The 24,902-nt window shown below is 40.0% G+C and overlaps 1 protein-coding gene across 2 annotated transcripts in view; it reads left to right on the forward strand.

Moving 5' to 3' along the window:
• Positions 1-24,902, forward strand: part of LOC147685366 (ankyrin repeat and fibronectin type-III domain-containing protein 1-like) — a 3,163,580-nt gene that overhangs the window by 2,834,830 nt on the left and 303,848 nt on the right. For both annotated transcript variants that reach the window (XM_086941288.1, XM_086941289.1), the window contains one exon: positions 4,541-4,673. In XM_086941288.1, the coding sequence (XP_086797414.1) occupies positions 4,541-4,673 (133 nt within the window). The remainder of the gene's footprint in view (positions 1-4,540; positions 4,674-24,902) is intronic.

The raw sequence follows: 24,902 nt of genomic DNA on the forward strand, positions 1-24,902 counted from the left end.
CTGTTTGCACCGGCAGCCCTTTAAGGTACAGGCTTATGTTGCGGAGCAATTTGTATGGATATATATATATATATATATATATATATATATATATATATATATATATATATATATATATATATATATATATATATATATATATATATATATATATATATATATATATATATATATATATATATATATATATATATATATATATTCACTGAAAAAACCATAGGTTATAGACCATATATAGTTAGGAATTCGCATTTACAAAACCTTATTTTACTCACACAAAACCATTGAAATTCCATATATAGTTAGTTGCACTAACTATATATCGCGCACCCGCAATCCACTGCTGATGATGTCACATATTATATCATTCATGACATGGTCAGTGACATCACTGATGACATCTCAAATGACATCACTGATGACATCTCAAATGACATCACTGATGACATCACTGATGACATCTCATTTGACATTACTGATCACATCACTGATGATATCATTCATGTGATAATACGATGAACCTCTTCAGACTCTAATATAACCTTAGATACAATCAGTGTAAACAGACACTCACAGACTGTCACTCATCCATGGAGTTACTCACACACCTAGTCAGTCATGCAAAGAATCAATCACACCTCCATTTCCTCAACTATACAGTTATACAAACTTTACTTATTCAAACATATACTAACACATATTTACTCTCTTATACAATCCCTGATACAAGTTCACAATGATCCATACAGCCACTCACGCATTCACTGGCTCTTTTGCACAGTTATTTATATATGTCAACTCTCACATGTACTGTGTTTTACATATGTACTTACTTTGACATGTAGCACTGAGATATCCATTCACTCACCAATACACTCATGCACACAGTCAACCGCCCATACAGCTGTTTCCACATGCACTTTTGAAACCATACATCTAGTGAATCAACTGCTCACACATCTATGCACAGAGTCATACACCTCCCAGCCACCCACACACACACTCAGTCTCCCATACAAATACTTGGGCAACCAATCAATAACCCATATAGTTACTCATATAGCTACTTATCAACACATGCAACAGTTTACAGAACAACAGACATAATGATGCACAAATTAAGACAGTTTAGTCACTAACCCATGCACTCAGTGAGACACATTTTATCACTCACTCATACAGTCAGTCATGCACCTACTAAATCCTTCATCCAGACACTAATACATCCACTCATTCTTCAATATGTAAGACATATTTTAACTTTACAGAAACATACAGTCACTGGATGTTGTCATCAGTGATGTCATCAGTGATGTCATTTGAGATGTCATCAGTGATGTCATCAGTGATGTCACTGACCATGTCATGAATGATGTAATATGTGACATCATCAGCAGTGGATTGCGGGTGCGCGATATATAGTTAGTGCAACTAACTATATATGGAATTTCAATGGTTTTGTGTGAGTAAAATAAGGTTTTGTAAATGCGAATTCCTAACTATATATGGTCTATAACCTATGGTTTTTTCAGTGAATTTTCAAGGTTTTGTAAATGCTAATTCCTAACTATATATGGTCTATAACCTATGGTTTTTTCAGTGAATTTTCAAGGTTTTGTAAATGCTAATTCCTAACTATATATGGTCTATAACCTATGTTTTTTTCAGTGAATATATATATATACATACATATATAAACATATATCATCTGTATATCTATATAAATACAAACATAATAGCATGCATACATATACTTATATGCATACAGATGCATGTTATTTACATGAAAGTTGAAAAAACACTAATAAAAGCAAAGCTAAAAAGCCACCTCATTACAAACAGAATGGCTTTAACTTAAACGAGGGCGAGATCTATTGCATTTTCAATGCTTGTTTACTTTGGTTCCATCAAGAAGGCATTCAGATGTGTCACACATTTGCCATAAATTCTGAATGTTAGCACTCTAGTTGCACATTAGATCACTGTAGTAAAGCTACTGCTCACCAGGGACGTCTGCTGCTGGTATTCAAAGTGCATGTTTCAGTCTGCATGTCAGAATTTTTTTAATGAAATAGAAGAGGATTTGAGAAGTCACTCAAAATGATCCCTAATTTTTCTTTCTGAAGCACTAATCATACTTTCTATGGCAAAATTAACCCCCTCATGTTGTTCCTTTTTAAATTGAGTGTTTTCAGACTTACCACTTCATTCCAATCAAGATGGCTTCTGGTGTGCCATACTTTTGTCATAAGTAAGACTGTTAGCGCTCTAGTTGTTCTTTAGAACACTCTGGGACATTCTGTCATTGGGCTATACTTGGGCTACATCTGGGTGATATTTGGGCTACATTTGGGCTCTTTTGTCTCTGGTGGCCATTTTGGGAGACTGCATGTCAGAATGTTTTAATGAAATAGAAAAGGATTTGAGAAGTCACTCAAAATGTGCCCTAATTTTTCATTCTGCAGCACTAATCATACTTTCTATGGCAAAATATACCCCCTCATGTTGTTTCTTTTTAAATTAAATGTTTTAAGAGTTACCACTTTATTCCAATCAAGATGGCTTCAGGTGTGCCATACCTTTGTAATAAGTAGGACTGTTAGCGCTCTAGTTGTTCTTTAGAATACTCTAGGAGGCTGCAGTAGAACACAAAGGAATCAACTGACAGTCTCTGTCCTTGTTGGATGTACATGTTTTACTGAGAATGTCAGACTTCATTTTCACATGACTGAGAAAGATAATGTGAATTTACAGAAAATATGCTTTCAGTTTAGCTTATAGATCCCCTTCCAAACCACTGTGGGAAAATCATGAGATATTAGTTTTCTTTTAAACAATATTCATGATATCACAGCAGAAGGTTTTTTCACATAGTAAAATCACCTTAGAACCCACCACAATTCCTAAAACGAGTCTGGTACCATCAACAAATGATTTATAATGTAACTAAAGTCCTAAAACCCTCTATTAACTACAATGCTTTTTAATGAGGTGCTATCATGTATATTGGTCCCAAGATGGCTGCCAACACTTCTTGGATGAAGTGCTGACAGCCAATCAGATCAGATGTGTGGTTAGGCTCCGCCCAGATATATATCTTTTTTTGAACCTAAATTACTCAAAATCCACTGGAGCACATATATTGGGACCTAGCAAAGGCACATCGGGCTAACAGTCCCTACAATTGTGCCAAGTTTCGTGCAAATCCATTCAGCCGTTCGAGCTAAAAGTGAGGCCAACCGCCCTATGGAAATTAACATGGGAAAAACGCGTTTTGGGACCCCCCTTTTTTCTCGGCCCCCCCTTGATGAAACCCCCCCAAATTGTCAGGGGCTGCTCAGAAACAAAATGTTCCATTTTCCTGAAAATTTCAGCCAATTCCGTCCACAAACGCCAAAGTTATTAGACATAGAATTTTCAAAAATCCCATAGAGAAAAAATCCTAACTATATATACCTACTGGCGACCGCCAGTAGGTAATATATATATATATATATATATATATATATATATATATATATATAATCTGAAGAATTAATTTATTTTCAAGGTACATAGGTGCAGATGCAGAGTTAAGAATAGTAAACATGTACTTATATATACTAGCGCTAATATGTTGGTGGTCGTATAGGCAGAGCAGTATTTTTCTTCTCGATGTTCTAACTTGCAACGCATCCTTCACTGTTTTGACAACAATACATTTCAGCTAAATTTTGGCACCATGGCTTTTTCAAATAGGGCAAAAGCTACCAAAAAATAGATACAGGAACTAGCAACCTTCAACAGAATGTAATGTATTTAAAGTATATCTTCCTATTTTACAGCCTGAGAGATAATCTTGACCTGGTACAAGGGGTGTTTCTTACTTAATGACATTTGAGTAGTGTGAGTCCCAGATTTCCCTAAATAATCCCTTCTTCTAACTGCATCTTTGACCCTACTTCCAATTAGCTGATTACAAAAAAATAAACAAGTGATAACAACTTATTTTCTCAGTAAACAGGCTGACAAGCACATCAGTGGGTTATGTAGGTATCATGTATTAATTTTTTCAAATGACTCCCTTTGTTTTTCCATGCGTGGTACTGTGTGAAATGGGCTGGATAAATGAAAATATTATTGGCTAAGAGAGCAAACGTTTAAGATGACAAGATTGCGCTTTACCAATGAAAAAGACACAGACACAAGCAGAATTTGATTGGTGTGTCATCCTTAGACATCATTCACCTTCAAAAATATACGTCTAAAAATTATTATTGCTACAAATAAACATAGGCATGGAATTTGACAACGTCCTTGTGAGAAACTTCAAGTGAAGTCTGGCTGTGGATTGCACCTGTAGTTGCTGACAAGCCATAACCCCACATTTTAAGCACCACACAATGTACTTTCTACAGTCAGGCAATACAAGGTGCATATGTCTCTGATCCAAGACCTTTACAGTAAGTCTCCAACATGAAAATTAAAAAAAAGAGCCTTCCTCCTCACTTTAATTTGTCAAAATAATTTGATTGTTGTGTTTTTTTCTCTGCTGTTTCAGAGGACTCTATTTAACCTCCATATTCTACAAAGATGACAACATTCTAGTAACGTCTGAGGATCAGATCCCAGTGGTGGAAATAGATGACTCCTACTCCTGCCTTCTCATGCAGGACTTCCTCTGGTTCACCAAGGTAATCTTCGCATGCCTTTTTAGGTCGAGCATTCAAGACCTCTTGTATATACTTTAGTATATACTTATATCTGTATGTACGTTGTGGGCTCTGAAGATCAGCCCTAGGACTTGTCTGCTTCCACATAGGGACTCTTTTTCTGTTCAACTGCCTCTATTTAACTGTCTTGATAGAAAACGACCAGTAGTGGTCGGTAAAATACCAGAATTGCTTTCTGCTTGTTCAACTGCCTCTATTTAAATGTCTTGATAGAGAACGACAAGTAGAGGTCAGTAAAATACCAGAATTGGTTTCTGCTGAGGGACTTTTTATTTAATTTTTATGGCAATTGACTCTATTTACGACCAGCAGAGGTCAGTAAAATACCAGAATCACTTTAGCATTCTCTAGATTCCAGTCCATAGAAATTGTTTTCCATGAGCACCCACAGACAATCATATTTTTTAAAATTTTGTATTTTCAGTTATATGACCACTGAAGGTCCTGATTTTAAATTAAAAACAGATCTTTCCATTTCCCGCTGAAAGGCTTAATTTATCTCCATGTGTTCCCATACCTGACATATCACGCATTTGGTGCTTACTTTCACTTCATGTTAAAGAACAGAAGATGTTTCAGCACCCAGGCCAATGTGCTGCATAGCTAAATAGATATAAGGTCCCTAAGGCGAGACCAATTGTATTGCAAATGCTTGTTTGTCTCAGTTGTCCTTGCTAAGCGTCAGTGCAGCAGCTCGCCTCCTCAGTAGGCAGAGGTCCTGCTAGTGGATTTGTTAAAAAAAAATTGGAAATATTCCACTTTGAATCAGAACAATTTCAACACCTTTCAGGCTGAAAACACCTTTCTCCTAGAGTTTTCTTTAGAAAAGATGCTTTTTCTGATGATTCTCCACACACCATTTACTGAGTCACTGCCTTATGTCAACAATGAATAATAATAATAATAATAATCACATTTGTAAAGCGCATGGTTACACTAGGCTAGTGTGTCCCCGCACTACGGTACGAACTGAAACAGAAAACACAAGGGGGGAACTTAAAAGCTGGACATTAGTGCGGAGAGTCTACTCAGAGGGGAAAAGGTACATTTTCAGTTCTTTACGGAAAATAGTCTCCGAGACCCCCGTTCGGAGGTCCTGAGGGAGTTTGTTCCACTGATGAGCTGCCAGGTAGCGGAAGGAGCAATCACCCATCCTTGCTCTCCTGATGGTAGGGATACTCACCAACCCCGTCCCACTCGATCTTAATTGGTGAGTCGGGGAATAGGAAGTTAATAGGTCATGCAGGTAGGTGGGGCCCTTCCTATGTATAATCCGATGGCTGATACATAGAGCCTTAAACAGAACTCTCTCCCTGATTGGAGGCCAGTGAAGGGAGCTTAAGGCCCTCTTAGAAGAGGCTTTCCTTGGAAGCATCAAGACCAGGCGTGCTGCTGCATTCTGGATACGTTGGAGTCTCTGAATGCATTGAACATTCGCTCCCAGGTGCAGTACGTTCCCATAATCCAGACGCGATGTCACCAGGGCATGCATCATGGTTTTCCTGGCTGCAGTAGGCAGGACATCTAGAGTTTTCCAGAGACCGCGCAGGACTTCAAAACATGCACCTGCCACACGCCTGGTATGAATCTAAAATGAGAGCTTGGTGTCCAGCCATACCCCTAAGTTCTTAACCTATTCGCACGGCCTGGGGGTGGGTTCCAGTGGCTGAGGAGACCATGCCGACGACCATACTGATGGTGCTTTCCCTATGACAAGCACCTCAGTCGCGTTACCATTCAATTTAAGGCAGTTATTCTCCATCCAAGACGCCTGTTCTTGAAGGCAGGTTACAAAATTAAAAGCTGCCTTCTCCTGTGCCTGTGTAAGGAACACCACCAGTTGAGTATCGTCAGCATAGAACACAGCACTGACCCCGAATTTTTCAGTGATCTCCGCCAAAGGAGTGATGTTGAGATTAAACAGGGTCGGGCTAAGGGCGGACCCCTGTGTACCCCCCATTTCAACTTGGTGTCTTTAGAATAGTGGGATCCCTGCGCCACCTGGAAACTGCGCTCGGACAAAAAGGATTCCATCCATTTCAAGGCGCTCCCTGCTACACCTCCCTTTCTTAGACACTTTAGCAGGGTGTAATGAGCAACAGTGTCGAAAGCGGCACTTAAATCTAATAAGATTAAGGCCGCCGTCTGTCACTCGTCTACATATTTCCGAATGGTCTCCATGGAAAGAAGCAGAGCCGATTAGGTGGAGTAGAGAGCCCGAAACCCATACTGGGTAGAATGAAGTAGGTTATGCTTGCAGATGTGGGCCGTCAGTTGGATATTTACTACCTTCTCAGCAACTTTTGTAAAGTATGGAAGCAGTGAAATAGGACGCAGGTTATCTAATTGGTCCATACTAACATGGGGCTTCTTTTTTAATGGAAGAACAACAGCCTCTTTCCATTTTTTTGGAATAATTCCTGAGATGAAGAAGGTGTCCTAATCAGAGCTCGAGAGTCTCAATACTCCCTCTTAGCACCTTAGGGGAAGCAGGATCTCTGGGTGAACCTGACTTAATGCTGATGGCTATCTTATTGAGGGCCTCAGAAGGGGGCACGTTAAATTTTGCATACCTTCCCCACAGAGTGTCTCTTGATTCTAGGACAAACCATTGCCCGGGACTTGCAGGTTGTCAAGGTTCTGTTGATAAAAATGTTTTACTTAATGTACTGCATCACCTGGGAGCATTTTCTTTTCTTTTTATATAGCACAAACTCGATCCGGAGGTATCAAAGCACTGTACATGAGAACTAGTTGCATTACAGATGGATACACTCATTTTGTTAGGCGAGGGGAGATTAAGTGATTTACCCAGAGTCACAGGATGTTGATCGTCCCTGCCGAGCTCGAACCTGGTTCTGCAGCTTCCAGGTCGACTCTTCTAGCTATTAAGCCACACCCTCTCCACATTTTGGAAGAGTAGCCATTATTACCTCGTTCTTCCTCTCAATTTATTCAGAAAAAAATGTTTAGGTCTGTCTATGAACAAGTGAAGGTAAACATCTTGGCTCTGATATAGTTCGGTTGAGCAGGATATCTGGGTGCAGTAATGCCCTGCCTCATCCGAGGTGAACTGAACCTTGATTGCCAGGAGTGGGAACACCAGACCTGATTATAGCTGCTGTTGGCAGGTGGTAAATGGAAGCAGATTGTTCGCACAATTGGAACACACACATGCTGCAAAGACTCTGGAAATTCTTGGTCTGCATGGGTATTCCGCATTCTGTGGACAATAACTCATATTTGCATGGAGTAGGCATGCAATTTCTGTCCAATTTAGCATCCCTGCACCGTCCAGCTCAGTTTTGGCCCCGTAATGTGTAATCGAGTTAACTGAATTGACTGGTAGACTATGAAGGCACCGTAGTTAATGCTTTTCTATAATTACCCATGTAATACAACACAATCGAAAACCTGCTGGTAGCCCATGTCTCTTAAATCTCAAATCAGGATCCAGCCTCTCTTTTTTTACCTTCAGTCCTTCACTACATCAGAAAATATTGACCTGCGTCATAATTTGAGTCAGGAGTATTTATTTTATATTGAGTTGATCAGTGTCCACACTTCCTAACAGCAATTTTAGAACACTGAAGCAGGGAAAGAAAAATCAGTGTCATGTTAGGGATTCATAGCATATCATGTTTACCTCTGCATATTTTTTATTTCAGAGAGTTACTGGAGTGTTTTACACCCATTATCTTGTCCTCTTGAGGTGGGAGACAATGGCAACAGAAAACACCTAGGGCGTCATTACGATGTGACTCGGAATGCCTCTGACCACAGGTTGGAGGCTTTCCGAGTCACATCCTCAGTTTCACTTCCGACCGCCACATTCCAATGCTGGCGGTCGAAAGTGAAACCAGTGGGTCATTCCGTCGGAGGTCACACCGTAATCCCTATGTACGGCATTTCTGCTGTCAGGATTACGATGGCAGTTTCTGACAGGCTTTCCATGTCAGGCTTTCCGACATGGACAGTCTGTTGGAAAGCGGCGTTGAGAACCCCTAGCAGTGCCCCCTTCACCCCGCGGCCTCCGGTTGGAGGCCGAGTGGGCCCCACGGTGCAGGGATTAACAGAAACTCCCATTTCTCTATGTGATCTTGTGCTACGGCCAGTTTTCAACTGCAGCACACCCTACCATAGAGAAATTGGAGTATGCGAACACACCATGTGCAGTCGCTTTGTAATAGCGGTGTCAGTACTGCCGACCAGAGGTTGGTCAGCCCGACAACGTAATAAGGCCCTTAGAGAATTTTCAGCTTATTGTTTCCCCCATTTTGCCCGAAGCTGATTGAGTAGTGCCAGTATTATGCAATGTGCTTCTGATGTATGTGTGCATTCTTATTTGCACTCAGCTCTCTAGCTAGTGCATCGTTCCCTCTGTTACTTAGTTGTTTTGGGCTCCTTCCTGAATTCCCTCCTACTCACACGGTCAGAAAGAGTTTCTTCCTCTTTTTTGCTGTTCAATGAACACTGAATTCATTCTACTTACGTAAGAAACAGATTGATTCCCTTGGGTTTGTGTATAGGAAAAGCTAGAAAATTAGCTATAACACAGTGAAATTATGCTCCTCAAATTAAAAAGTGTAAACAACATAAAAAGTACATAACAATTTATTCAAATATTAAAATAGCATACAGTACATTTATAAAATAGTATGAACACACAATTAAAAACAAATATATATTTTTGTGACCTGCACAAAAGTATGGGACAGACAAACCTAAATTGTAAAACATAAGACTTGAAAGTTTACAAGGCGTACATTCACAGAAAAAGTTTCAAACTACCCTGGTGTTATAACCTCACAATCTTATATGCATCAGGGAGGAACAACATGAATTGTACTTGAACTTGCGTCGACGCGTTTCGGTGGTTTTGCGTGTAATTCGGTGCCACCTTTATCAAGACTGTTATTTGCGTTGTCTGTCATACAGTTGGGTCCTCATAAGTCTCCTAAGATGGATACACATGAAATTAGATATCTAATTTTCAAAACAGGTTAACTCCATCTAATACAGTGATTCTAAACTATCTGTCATCTAAACAAACAATGTTTTGCGTAGAATAAATGGAAACATCACTTATTTCTTATATGAACTTAGAGGTTCTCTGCACATTGAGGTTATAAACCTTCTTGCGATCAATTGTTGGAGCTCGGTTTCAATTAAGATCCCATGTTAGGGGATATTAGTTAGATAGATGAGATAAAGGAGTGGTTAACCCTCTATAGTAGGAAAGGCTAATGGAGAAATTCCTAACTATGTATCATTTTCTCTAAACCTATTAGTAGTAGCATACCTGTAGGTTTCCTTATTGTGGCGTTTCCTATAGGTTGTGGTGGCTGTAATTCTCAGGAATCGGGGGATTTTTTACCATCTACAAGGGGAAGCACATGTACCCTTTTTGTTGAGTCTGTATTGGCTTATATTTAAAACCTCTTAGATTCTAGGTCTATATTATAAAGAGCGTACCTGCGGATTATTTTTATCATTCCTATCCCGTAATGATGATGGGATAGATTCCAAGTCCGTCAATCTGTGGACACTTTTGTAAAATTGGCCAACCGCTCTCTCTGGCGAGCGTCAGGTTAGGATGCTGGGCCGATTCTGGAAAAGGCTCTTGTAAACCATTCTACGGTGTAAGCAGAAAGATGGGCAAAAGCTATTTTAAAATTAAACATCTATGTTGGTAACTTGGCGGCTACTATGAGACACATGGATATAGGAAAAGTTCTTTAACGGATTCTTACCAATATATAGGACAACTTGGTTTCAAAAAATAGTTTAGGAAGGCGCGGTGAGCTGCCTAGTCTTGGTTGTAATCAGGGGTGTTTCAAATAGTAGTATCCCCTAGGGAAGTAAGAATTAAGCTCTAATTAGTAACAGATTTAAAAGATTTTAATGTCTAGCTCGTTAAGGGGCGCCCTGCTTGAGTAATTCTTACCTGTTTCTGCTCAAGCGTAGCTTCTCTATGGGTGTCCGTTTTTCAAGTGAGGGATTGCGAGTGAAAACCCGCCTTTCCTCATATACATCCTGCTTGGTAGTGATTGGTTATGGAGCGGCTGGCGTGCAAGCCAATGGGAGCGTGCTACTGCCAAGTAACTCTATTTGCATATTAACTATCCTACCGTTGCGTAGTATTCAGGAACACGTCTCTGATGGGCGTTACCTGGGCGTTTCCTGGCTAAATTATGTGCAGTTTCCTATTAGGTCCTCACACGGATCCGGGTTTTTCACGAGCGTCTTGATGGGCGCTGCAGTGAAATTAACAACTGACATCACTGGGAGCGGGTTGCTACCCTGTACTTGTATGTGCATTGTAGGTAATTTTACCGTTGCGCTATTTTAGGGGACACGTCAGGAGTTGGCGTGTCCTGGCGGGGTTAAGTGTAGTTTTCTAGCCCGGAAATGGATTTCTCGCGAGCGTCTAAATGAGCGCTGCAGAGAAATGGGTGATTATAGGAAATGCCCACTATAGAATCCGGTAATAGTGGTTGGGATATTATATTGGCCGGCACAATGTCTATTACTGATGGTATCTATACTATATTATAAATCTACTGGTTTTGCCCAATTTTACAGGAGAAGTCGCAAATTTACAGATAACACCATCATCTCACAAGTTGCTAAGAGCCGCTTGTTTCTATAATGGGAGTTGAGCCACTGCTATCAGATATATGACTGTGGAAAAGCTAGGTTGTTTGCATTACAAACACTTCGCCCAATCTTCTCTGGTGTTCAGACCCCTATCTATTGTATCAAGGTAGCAGAAATACCATTGTTCTCTTCTTTTTCTTAATCTATCTATGTCACCCCCTCTTCTGGTTTGTCTTACCTTTTCTAGTATGAACCACCTGAGATCTTCACAAGAGTGCTGCTTCTCTTTGTAATGTTCAGTAAGTGGCGCATTGATTTTGGAAGTGCGTATTGCTGATTTATGCTCCAACACTCTGGTACGGAGCTCTCTACTTGTTTCACCTACGTATCCTAGATTGCATGGGCACAACAGTAGGTACACTATATTTTGGCTACGGCAATTATTGAAAGTCCTGGGTTTTAGATCCCTATCATTGTATTTGAAATTGCTGCCTAAAATGCAGTGTGGGCAGATGGAACAGGTTCCGCATTTATAATTTCCTAAAGCAGGATTGCCTGACAGTGTGAGCTGTTGTTCTTTTACGGTGGGGTAAGTGTGTACTAAACTGTTTTTGATGGTCTTATTTCGTCGGAAAGAAAATAGGGGTTTACTTAGTTGGGTCTCTCTGTTTTGGTTAAGAATTTTCCAATTTCTGTTTATTATGTTTTTAATCTGATTACTCAGGTGAGAAAATTGGGTCACAAAGACTATTCTATTTAGGGGGGAATTGTTTTTTGTCTTCCTTTCTGGGTTCAAGAGGCTATCACGGTCATAGAATCTTGCACGTTTGAGTGCATTTTTTATAAGTTTCTTGGGGTAACCTCTATTTAGCAATTTTGATTTTGTGTTCTCCGCATGTTTGTAGAAGTCGTCCAAATTGGTACAATTTCTGCGGAGCCGCAGAAATTCCCCAAATGGTACGTTGTCCTTTTGGGACTTGGGGTGGTTGCTTGAATATAGTAAGAGGGTATTCTTATCGGTAGGTTTAGTGTACAGTTCGACCTTAAGGGTCCCCTCCTCTTCCTTGATGATTACATCTAAGAAAGTAACTTGCTGGTTGCTGTGTTGCCCTGTGAACCTTAGGTTAGGGTCCCCCAAGTTTAGCCACTCCAGGAAATTGCAGAGGGTCTCACTGGCACCGCTCCAGATGAAAATAATATCATCTATGTAGCGGTGCCAGCAAGAAATATTCTCATAAAATGGGGCCATCTCGTTGAATATGTGTTTATCTTCAAAGTTACTAACGTACAGGCAGGCCAGACTGGGGGCACATGTGGCCCCCATACTGGTCCCCTTGACCTGTAGGTAGAGGTCCTCTTTGAAGAGAAAAAAGTTTTTTTTGAGGATCAAGTATATGCATGACATAATAAATTGGTCATTGCCGCCTTTCAAATCTTCCTGTTCTAATATAGATGCTATCACTTGTATTGTATCATTTTGTGGAATATTTGTGTAGAGGGCTTCAATGTCTAAGGCGACCAGGAGCTGGGTCGCCTTGTTGAACCCTCTACCTTCGAACGTCGTGATCGCATGAGTCGTGTCCTTAAGATAGGATCTTTGTTTTTTGACGATCGGCTGGAGAAAGAAATCTACATACCGGCTTGAGGGTTCTAGAATTGAACCTATACCACTGATGATAGGTCTCATTGGTGGATTATCTAGCTGTTTATGTATTTTTGGGAGACCATATATTGCAGGGATTGTTGGATGGTTATTGTAAAGGAATTTGTATTCATTATCACTTATTAGCCCGTCTTCCTTTCCTTTCTGTAGTAATTGTGCGACTTCAAGTTTTAATTTGTCTAGATCAGTCAATCTGGCTCTTTTATAATGTTCCTCAACATTTAATAGATTTCTGATGTTTTGTTCATAATGTTGTGTGTTGAAAACAACAACCCCCCCCCCTTTGTCAGCCGGTTTAATAGTGATCTCCTTGCTGTTTTGGAGGTCCATGAGGGCTGTTTTTTGTTCTTTAGTTAGGTTGTGATTGATTTTGTTTCTAGCTGTTCTGTCATACAGGGATTTAATCTCCATCTCTACTATATGTTCAAATACCTCAACCTTTTTCTCTAATTGGTTTAGGTTTGGAAAGAAGGTTGACTTAGGTTTAAAACCCGTTACACTTTCTGGGGGGTTGTAATCACGGTTTTCGAAAAAATGGTTAAGTCTAACTTTTCTAAAGAAATTTTTCAAATCACTTTCCAGATTAAATAATGGGTAGAAAGTAGTAGGAGCGAAACTGAAACCCTTCTGAAGTACTTCTTCCTCTATTTCTGATAAAACCTTACTTGAGAGGTTGATGATGGGGAAATCTTTTATCGCCAGTATTGTTTGTTCCTGGTCGTGATATATTCTTTGGTGGTGCTCTGAGGTGGATGGTTGGGAGGAGCATCCTGGCGATTGTAGCCTCTGAAATTTCTGTTGCCCCGATAAGGGCGTTTCCCTAAAAAAGGTTCCCTTTCGTAATTCCGGCCGGATCTGTTCTCTTGGACTCTCTCTGGTTCCTCCTCACTACCCGATCCTGAGGTTTCTGAGAAAGTTATTCTCCTATTGTCACCTCCTCTGGAGTATATTGGTCTTTGTTGGTAGGGTCTATCACTTCGGGGTTCATTTTTATTAGAGAAGTAATCTTTATTGGTATAGGGGTAGACTCCTTCTACTGAATATTTCTCTACGTCTTTTTTAAATTTTCTAAGTTTTTTGTTTGTCAGATACTCCCTATAACCGTCTACATCATGTTTAATCTCTTCTAATTTCTTTTTAGCGTCATCTAAAGCTGGTGATTGGAGTATTTCTGCTTCCATTTTTTCTATCTCTTTACTCTCTATCTCTATTATTTCTTGTGCTGTTTCTATGATTAGAATAAGCCAATCTCTACTGCAGCGATTAGCTATCCTAGTCCAAGTTTCTATGAATTTAGGGTGTTCGACGAATAGACCTGGCTCATTTCTAACTTGCAGTCCAATTGGGATTACTCCTTCTTTAAGGTAGTCTATCAGAAACTCGGCATGCAGTTCCGTTCTGATTAGTTTCTTTTTTGTATTAAGAATTTTAACTAATTGCTCATGGCTACTATTATTTAAGCTTTTGTTACTGCCTCCTTTGGGGTTAAGACTCATCAGTCTATTGTATTGTTCCTCAGAAAACCCAAAGGTTTTGAGCTTGTCCATACTGATTTACAGTTATGGATTAGCAACTTGTATACGACCCTATATAATGGGTAAAGTGAGACAGACGCCTCTCCAACCGACTGGTTGTGCAAATATAATATAAAGATAGAGAGGAACCCCTTGGTACGAGCAAGGGAATTGGGGTTTAGACCTAAGTAAGAAACAGATTGATTCCCTTGGGTTTGTGTATAGGAAAAGCTAGAAAATTAGCTATAACACAGTGAAATTATGCTCCTCAAATTAAAAAGTGTAAACAACATAAAAAGTACATAACAATTTATTCAAATATTAAAATAGCATACAGTACATTTATAAAATAGTATGAACACACAATTAAAAACAAATATATATTTTTGTGACCTGCACAAAAGTATGGGACAGACAAACCTAAATTGTAAAACATAAGACTTGAAAGTTTACAAGGCGTACATTCACAGAAAAAGTTTCAAACTACCCTGGTGTTATAACCTCACAATCTTATATGCATCAGGGAGGAACAACATGAATTGTACTTGAACTTGCGTCGACGCGTTTCGGTGGTTTTGCGTGTAATTCGGTGCCACCTTTATCAAGACTGTTATTTGCGTTGTCTGTCATACAGTTGGGTCCTCATAAGTCTCCTAAGATGGATACACATGAAATTAGATATCTAATTTTCAAAACAGGTTAACTCCATCTAATACAGTGATTCTAAACTATCTGTCATCTAAACAAACAATGTTTTGCGTAGAATAAATGGAAACATCACTTATTTCTTATATGAACTTAGAGGTTCTCTGCACATTGAGGTTATAAACCTTCTTGCGATCAATTGTTGGAGCTCGGTTTCAATTAAGATCCCATGTTAGGGGATATTAGTTAGATAGATGAGATAAAGGAGTGGTTAACCCTCTATAGTAGGAAAGGCTAATGGAGAAATTCCTAACTATGTATCATTTTCTCTAAACCTATTAGTAGTAGCATACCTGTAGGTTTCCTTATTGTGGCGTTTCCTATAGGTTGTGGTGGCTGTAATTCTCAGGAATCGGGGGATTTTTTACCATCTACAAGGGGAAGCACATGTACCCTTTTTGTTGAGTCTGTATTGGCTTATATTTAAAACCTCTTAGATTCTAGGTCTATATTATAAAGAGCGTACCTGCGGATTATTTTTATCATTCCTATCCCGTAATGATGATGGGATAGATTCCAAGTCCGTCAATCTGTGGACACTTTTGTAAAATTGGCCAACCGCTCTCTCTGGCGAGCGTCAGGTTAGGATGCTGGGCCGATTCTGGAAAAGGCTCTTGTAAACCATTCTACGGTGTAAGCAGAAAGATGGGCAAAAGCTATTTTAAAATTAAACATCTATGTTGGTAACTTGGCGGCTACTATGAGACACATGGATATAGGAAAAGTTCTTTAACGGATTCTTACCAATATATAGGACAACTTGGTTTCAAAAAATAGTTTAGGAAGGCGCGGTGAGCTGCCTAGTCTTGGTTGTAATCAGGGGTGTTTCAAATAGTAGTATCCCCTAGGGAAGTAAGAATTAAGCTCTAATTAGTAACAGATTTAAAAGATTTTAATGTCTAGCTCGTTAAGGGGCGCCCTGCTTGAGTAATTCTTACCTGTTTCTGCTCAAGCGTAGCTTCTCTATGGGTGTCCGTTTTTCAAGTGAGGGATTGCGAGTGAAAACCCGCCTTTCCTCATATACATCCTGCTTGGTAGTGATTGGTTATGGAGCGGCTGGCGTGCAAGCCAATGGGAGCGTGCTACTGCCAAGTAACTCTATTTGCATATGAACTATCCTACCGTTGCGTAGTATTCAGGAACACGTCTCTGATGGGCGTTACCTGGGCGTTTCCTGGCTAAATTATGTGCAGTTTCCTATTAGGTCCTCACACGGATCCGGGTTTTTCACGAGCGTCTTGATGGGCGCTGCAGTGAAATTAACAACTGACATCACTGGGAGCGGGTTGCTACCCTGTACTTGTATGTGCATTGTAGGTAATTTTACCGTTGCGCTATTTTAGGGGACACGTCAGGAGTTGGCGTGTCCTGGCGGGGTTAAGTGTAGTTTTCTAGCCCGGAAATGGATTTCTCGCGAGCGTCTAAATGAGCGCTGCAGAGAAATGGGTGATTATAGGAAATGCCCACTATAGAATCCGGTAATAGTGGTTGGGATATTATATTGGCCGGCACAATGTCTATTACTGATGGTATCTATACTATATTATAAATCTACTGGTTTTGCCCAATTTTACAGGAGAAGTCGCAAATTTACAGATAACACCATCATCTCACAAGTTGCTAAGAGCCGCTTGTTTCTATAATGGGAGTTGAGCCACTGCTATCAGATATATGACTGTGGAAAAGCTAGGTTGTTTGCATTACAAACACTTCGCCCAATCTTCTCTGGTGTTCAGACCCCTATCTATTGTATCAAGGTAGCAGAAATACCATTGTTCTCTTCTTTTTCTTAATCTATCTATGTCACCCCCTCTTCTGGTTTGTCTTACCTTTTCTAGTATGAACCACCTGAGATCTTCACAAGAGTGCTGCTTCTCTTTGTAATGTTCAGTAAGTGGCGCATTGATTTTGGAAGTGCGTATTGCTGATTTATGCTCCAACACTCTGGTACGGAGCTCTCTACTTGTTTCACCTACGTATCCTAGATTGCATGGGCACAACAGTAGGTACACTATATTTTGGCTACGGCAATTATTGAAAGTCCTGGGTTTTAGATCCCTATCATTGTATTTGAAATTGCTGCCTAAAATGCAGTGTGGGCAGATGGAACAGGTTCCGCATTTATAATTTCCTAAAGCAGGATTGCCTGACAGTGTGAGCTGTTGTTCTTTTACGGTGGGGTAAGTGTGTACTAAACTGTTTTTGATGGTCTTATTTCGTCGGAAAGAAAATAGGGGTTTACTTAGTTGGGTCTCTCTGTTTTGGTTAAGAATTTTCCAATTTCTGTTTATTATGTTTTTAATCTGATTACTCAGGTGAGAAAATTGGGTCACAAAGACTATTCTATTTAGGGGGGAATTGTTTTTTGTCTTCCTTTCTGGGTTCAAGAGGCTATCACGGTCATAGAATCTTGCACGTTTGAGTGCATTTTTTATAAGTTTCTTGGGGTAACCTCTATTTAGCAATTTTGATTTTGTGTTCTCCGCATGTTTGTAGAAGTCGTCCAAATTGGTACAATTTCTGCGGAGCCGCAGAAATTCCCCAAATGGTACGTTGTCCTTTTGGGACTTGGGGTGGTTGCTTGAATATAGTAAGAGGGTATTCTTATCGGTAGGTTTAGTGTACAGTTCGACCTTAAGGGTCCCCTCCTCTTCCTTGATGATTACATCTAAGAAAGTAACTTGCTGGTTGCTGTGTTGCCCTGTGAACCTTAGGTTAGGGTCCCCCAAGTTTAGCCACTCCAGGAAATTGCAGAGGGTCTCACTGGCACCGCTCCAGATGAAAATAATATCATCTATGTAGCGGTGCCAGCAAGAAATATTCTCATAAAATGGGGCCATCTCGTTGAATATGTGTTTATCTTCAAAGTTACTAACGTACAGGCAGGCCAGACTGGGGGCACATGTGACGCTAAAAAGAAATTAGAAGAGATTAAACATGATGTAGACGGTTATAGGGAGTATCTGACAAACAAAAAACTTAGAAAATTTAAAAAAGACGTAGAGAAATATTCAGTAGAAGGAGTCTACCCCTATACCAATAAAGATTACTTCTCTAATAAAAATGAACCCCGAAGTGATAGACCCTACCAACAAAGACCAATATACTCCAGAGGAGGTGACAATAGGAGAATAACTTTCTCAGAAACCTCAGGATCGGGTAGTGAGGAGGAACCAGAGAGAGTCCAAGAGAACAGATCCGGCCGGAATTACGAAAGGGAACCTTTTTTAGGGAAACGCCCTTATCGGGGCAACAGAAATTTCAGAGGCTACAATCGCCAGGATGCTCCTCCCAACCATCCACCTCAGAGCACCACCAAAGAATATATCACGACCAGGAACAAACAATACTGGCGATAAAAGATTTCCCCATCATCAACCTCTCAAGTAAGGTTTTATCAGAAATAGAGGAAGAAGTACTTCAGAAGGGTTTCAGTTTCGCTCCTACTACTTTCTACCCATTATTTAATCTGGAAAGTGATTTGAAAAATTTCTTTAGAAAAGTTAGACTTAACCATTTTTTCGAAAACCGTGATTACAACCCCCCAGAAAGTGTAACGGGTTTTAAACCTAAGTCAACCTTCTTTCCAAACCTAAACCAATTAGAGAAAAAGGTTGAGGTATTTGAACATATAGTAGAGATGGAGATTAAATCCCTGTATGACAGAACAGCTAGAAACAAAATCAATCACAACCTAACTAAAGAACAAAAAACAGCCCTCATGGACCTCCAAAACAGCAAGGAGATCACTATTAAACCGGCTGACAAAGGGGGGGGGGTTGTTGTTTTCAACACACAACATTATGAACAAAACATCAGAAATCTATTAAATGTTGAGGAACATTATAAAAGAGCCAGATTGACTGATCTAGACAAATTAAAACTTGAAGTCGCACAATTACTACAGAAAGGAAAGGAAGACGGGCTAATAAGTGATAATGAATACAAATTCCTTTACAATAACCATCCAACAATCCCTGCAATATATGGTCTCCCAAAAATACATAAACAGCTAGATAATCCACCAATGAGACCTATCATCAGTGGTATAGGTTCAATTCTAGAACCCTTAAGCCGGTATGTAGATTTCTTTCTCCAGCCGATCGTCAAAAAACAAAGATCCTATCTTAAGGACACGACTCATGCGATCACGACGTTCGAAGGTAGAGGGTTCAACAAGGCGACCCAGCTCCTGGTCGCCTTAGACATTGAAGCCCTCTACACAAATATTCCACAAAATGATACAATACAAGTGATAGCATCTATATTAGAACAGGAAGATTTGAAAGGCGGCAATGACCAATTTATTATGTCATGCATATACTTGATCCTCAAAAAAAACTTTTTTCTCTTCAAAGAGGACCTCTACCTACAGGTCAAGGGGACCAGTATGGGGGCCACATGTGCCCCCAGTCTGGCCTGCCTGTACGTTAGTAACTTTGAAGATAAACACATATTCAACGAGATGGCCCCATTTTATGAGAATATTTCTTGCTGGCACCGCTACATAGATGATATTATTTTCATCTGGAGCGGTGCCAGTGAGACCCTCTGCAATTTCCTGGAGTGGCTAAACTTGGGGGACCCTAACCTAAGGTTCACAGGGCAACACAGCAACCAGCAAGTTACTTTCTTAGATGTAATCATCAAGGAAGAGGAGGGGACCCTTAAGGTCGAACTGTACACTAAACCTACCGATAAGAATACCCTCTTACTATATTCAAGCAACCACCCCAAGTCCCAAAAGGACAACGTACCATTTGGGGAATTTCTGCGGCTCCGCAGAAATTGTACCAATTTGGACGACTTCTACAAACATGCGGAGAACACAAAATCAAAATTGCTAAATAGAGGTTACCCCAAGAAACTTATAAAAAATGCACTCAAACGTGCAAGATTCTATGACCGTGATAGCCTCTTGAACCCAGAAAGGAAGACAAAAAACAATTCCCCCCTAAATAGAATAGTCTTTGTGACCCAATTTTCTCACCTGAGTAATCAGATTAAAAACATAATAAACAGAAATTGGAAAATTCTTAACCAAAACAGAGAGACCCAACTAAGTAAACCCCTATTTTCTTTCCGACGAAATAAGACCATCAAAAACAGTTTAGTACACACTTACCCCACCGTAAAAGAACAACAGCTCACACTGTCAGGCAATCCTGCTTTAGGAAATTATAAATGCGGAACCTGTTCCATCTGCCCACACTGCATTTTAGGCAGCAATTTCAAATACAATGATAGGGATCTAAAACCCAGGACTTTCAATAATTGCCGTAGCCAAAATATAGTGTACCTACTGTTGTGCCCATGCAATCTAGGATACGTAGGTGAAACAAGTAGAGAGCTCCGTACCAGAGTGTTGGAGCATAAATCAGCAATACGCACTTCCAAAATCAATGCGCCACTTACTGAACATTACAAAGAGAAGCAGCACTCTTGTGAAGATCTCAGGTGGTTCATACTAGAAAAGGTAAGACAAACCAGAAGAGGGGGTGACATAGATAGATTAAGAAAAAGAAGAGAACAATGGTATTTCTGCTACCTTGATACAATAGATAGGGGTCTGAACACCAGAGAAGATTGGGCGAAGTGTTTGTAATGCAAACAACCTAGCTTTTCCACAGTCATATATCTGATAGCAGTGGCTCAACTCCCATTATAGAAACAAGCGGCTCTTAGCAACTTGTGAGATGATGGTGTTATCTGTAAATTTGCGACTTCTCCTGTAAAATTGGGCAAAACCAGTAGATTTATAATATAGTATAGATACCATCAGTAATAGACATTGTGCCGGCCAATATAATATCCCAACCACTATTACCGGATTCTATAGTGGGCATTTCCTATAATCACCCATTTCTCTGCAGCGCTCATTTAGACGCTCGCGAGAAATCCATTTCCGGGCTAGAAAACTACACTTAACCCCGCCAGGACACGCCAACTCCTGACGTGTCCCCTAAAATAGCGCAACGGTAAAATTACCTACAATGCACATACAAGTACAGGGTAGCAACCCGCTCCCAGTGATGTCAGTTGTTAATTTCACTGCAGCGCCCATCAAGACGCTCGTGAAAAACCCGGATCCGTGTGAGGACCTAATAGGAAACTGCACATAATTTAGCCAGGAAACGCCCAGGTAACGCCCATCAGAGACGTGTTCCTGAATACTACGCAACGGTAGGATAGTTCATATGCAAATAGAGTTACTTGGCAGTAGCACGCTCCCATTGGCTTGCACGCCAGCCGCTCCATAACCAATCACTACCAAGCAGGATGTATATGAGGAAAGGCGGGTTTTCACTCGCAATCCCTCACTTGAAAAACGGACACCCATAGAGAAGCTACGCTTGAGCAGAAACAGGTAAGAATTACTCAAGCAGGGCGCCCCTTAACGAGCTAGACATTAAAATCTTTTAAATCTGTTACTAATTAGAGCTTAATTCTTACTTCCCTAGGGGATACTACTATTTGAAACACCCCTGATTACAACCAAGACTAGGCAGCTCACCGCGCCTTCCTAAACTATTTTTTGAAACCAAGTTGTCCTATATATTGGTAAGAATCCGTTAAAGAACTTTTCCTATATCCATGTGTCTCATAGTAGCCGCCAAGTTACCAACATAGATGTTTAATTTTAAAATAGCTTTTGCCCATCTTTCTGCTTACACCGTAGAATGGTTTACAAGAGCCTTTTCCAGAATCGGCCCAGCATCCTAACCTGACGCTCGCCAGAGAGAGCGGTTGGCCAATTTTACAAAAGTGTCCACAGATTGACGGACTTGGAATCTATCCCATCATCATTACGGGATAGGAATGATAAAAATAATCCGCAGGTACGCTCTTTATAATATAGACCTAGAATCTAAGAGGTTTTAAATATAAGCCAATACAGACTCAACAAAAAGGGTACATGTGCTTCCCCTTGTAGATGGTAAAAAATCCCCCGATTCCTGAGAATTACAGCCACCACAACCTATAGGAAACGCCACAATAAGGAAACCTACAGGTATGCTACTACTAATAGGTTTAGAGAAAATGATACATAGTTAGGAATTTCTCCATTAGCCTTTCCTACTATAGAGGGTTAACCACTCCTTTATCTCATCTATCTAACTAATATCCCCTAACATGGGATCTTAATTGAAACCGAGCTCCAACAATTGATCGCAAGAAGGTTTATAACCTCAATGTGCAGAGAACCTCTAAGTTCATATAAGAAATAAGTGATGTTTCCATTTATTCTACGCAAAACATTGTTTGTTTAGATGACAGATAGTTTAGAATCACTGTATTAGATGGAGTTAACCTGTTTTGAAAATTAGATATCTAATTTCATGTGTATCCATCTTAGGAGACTTATGAGGACCCAACTGTATGACAGACAACGCAAATAACAGTCTTGATAAAGGTGGCACCGAATTACACGCAAAACCACCGAAACGCGTCGACGCAAGTTCAAGTACAATTCATGTTGTTCCTCCCTGATGCATATAAGATTGTGAGGTTATAACACCAGGGTAGTTTGAAACTTTTTCTGTGAATGTACGCCTTGTAAACTTTCAAGTCTTATGTTTTACAATTTAGGTTTGTCTGTCCCATACTTTTGTGCAGGTCACAAAAATATATATTTGTTTTTAATTGTGTGTTCATACTATTTTATAAATGTACTGTATGCTATTTTAATATTTGAATAAATTGTTATGTACTTTTTATGTTGTTTACACTTTTTAATTTGAGGAGCATAATTTCACTGTGTTATAGCTAATTTTCTAGCTTTTCCTATACACAAACCCAAGGGAATCAATCTGTTTCTTACTTAGGTCTAAACCCCAATTCCCTTGCTCGTACCAAGGGGTTCCCCTCTATCTTTATATTTCATTCTACTTACACCTGCTTTCTTCTATGTCCACCTTTTTAGGCATCGGCTTAGAGATTGACTATTAGGATATTCTTTTAGGAATTTCTTATTACAGTCACTGAAATTGTCACTTTTGGTCTTGCAAGGAATTGGTGTGTATATGTCTACCAATATTTCACCCTTCTGCTGACTCCTTTTAATTTAAATATAATGGTCTTTATGATGAGTTTTGTAGAGTTTGGTCACCGTATAAGGTTGACGCCTAGCAAGGTGACATTACCAGTGGCCAACATCGGACGTGATAAATTTGACACCAAATAAAATCTGACAAACAGGTGTTCAGAATTTGTCAGATTCGATAAGTATCGCCTATTTTGACCTTTTGGGGTATTCTTTGTGTAATTTGTTACTTACCTCAATAAAATCAGCATGTGCCAGTACATATAGGTATTTTCCCCGTGTTAAATTCCAGCATGTTTGACCTATTGAAATTTAACAAAGGGTGCGAACATTATCACACCTGATAATGTTAAACAGGTGTTTGTGTAGGAATGGCAATTTAACAGGCCATGTGGAGTTAGGCCTTAGTCTTCAAAGGCAACCTATTTGGTAAAGAAAAGCAATAAAAAAGGAATGGAAAAAGATTAAAGACAAAATCAAATCAAATACGTATTATTACCAAGAACAGAGTGCTCCTTGAAAAAATGTCTCATAAATAGAAATGGACATGACAGAGATATATTTGCATCATATTGATTTATCGATGTGAAACTCCTTTGCATGTACAGCACGGTTTCCTGTCTATTGCGTTTTGACATGTCAACAGCTGTTATTGAATTCTATTAAGAATTTCTGGAATTCTTGTTCAGTGTCACTCTGAATATTAGAAAGAAATGACTGCAGATGTAGTCCTGGCCCTGTTAAGTTCATTTTACTATTTCCAATGATGTTCATTGTATTGGTCATTTGTCAGAAAATTCTGTTTCCTAGCACGCTTAAGGATTGCGCGACCGTGCCATCAGGTGGATCTCACAACGGCCATATGGGGCTCAGATGTTAGACCAGAATATGACAGAACTCTTTACAACACCTTAGACTCTCGTCTCCACATCACATCCCAGTCCATGCATCTGCAGTATTTTCCCAGTGCATCATGGTCCTTGCAGTCCTTTCTCTATCCAAGTCCTGCCCCAATCACGTCCAGTGGTGATGCTCTATTCTCAGTCTTGAGTCCTTCATCCTACGGCCTTTCTGACCCTTTTATACCTGCCTTCAGGACATTTCACTCTCTTGTTTTCTCTCATACTCTGTTCCTGGCTTTCCTGTCCTGTGACTTCCGGTTTTGCTCATCTTTCCCTTACCATTTCCCAGTTCAGCCTTCAATTCATTGGTGGTTCCCGGATTACTTCCACCTGCTTTATACCTTGCCCCTGGCTCTCTCCTTGAAAATGTGCTGTTCCCCTGAGACCCCTGCTATTTCCGCCGTGTGAGCCTAGAGTAGAGCGGCTCATAACTCACTTGGTTGTTGAGTCTCCTCATGCTCAGTCGCATCCCTGCTGCTTCCCAGGTTTACTTTTGTATTCAATTTCTACCTGTTATTTCTCTGCCTGTGTGTTTCTGTGCCAGTCATTGTTCCTAGTTGTGTCTGCCCTCTTCCTCATCTGTCCTGTTATATGTGACCTTGATTCCACCCCTCCTTTTCCCTGAGTCCAGTTCCTGTTTCTATGTTCCACCCACTGCATCCTTTTGTCTTTGTGTGTGTTTATATTATCATCTTGATTGTCATTGCTTCCAAGGGTGCTTGTTAGTCTCCAAGGCTTGTGCCTTTGGCTTAAAGAACCACC

The sequence above is a fragment of the Lissotriton vulgaris genome, chromosome 10, assembly GCF_964263255.1.
Source record: "Lissotriton vulgaris chromosome 10, aLisVul1.2, whole genome shotgun sequence".
NCBI classification, from domain to species: Eukaryota; Metazoa; Chordata; class Amphibia; order Caudata; family Salamandridae; genus Lissotriton; species Lissotriton vulgaris.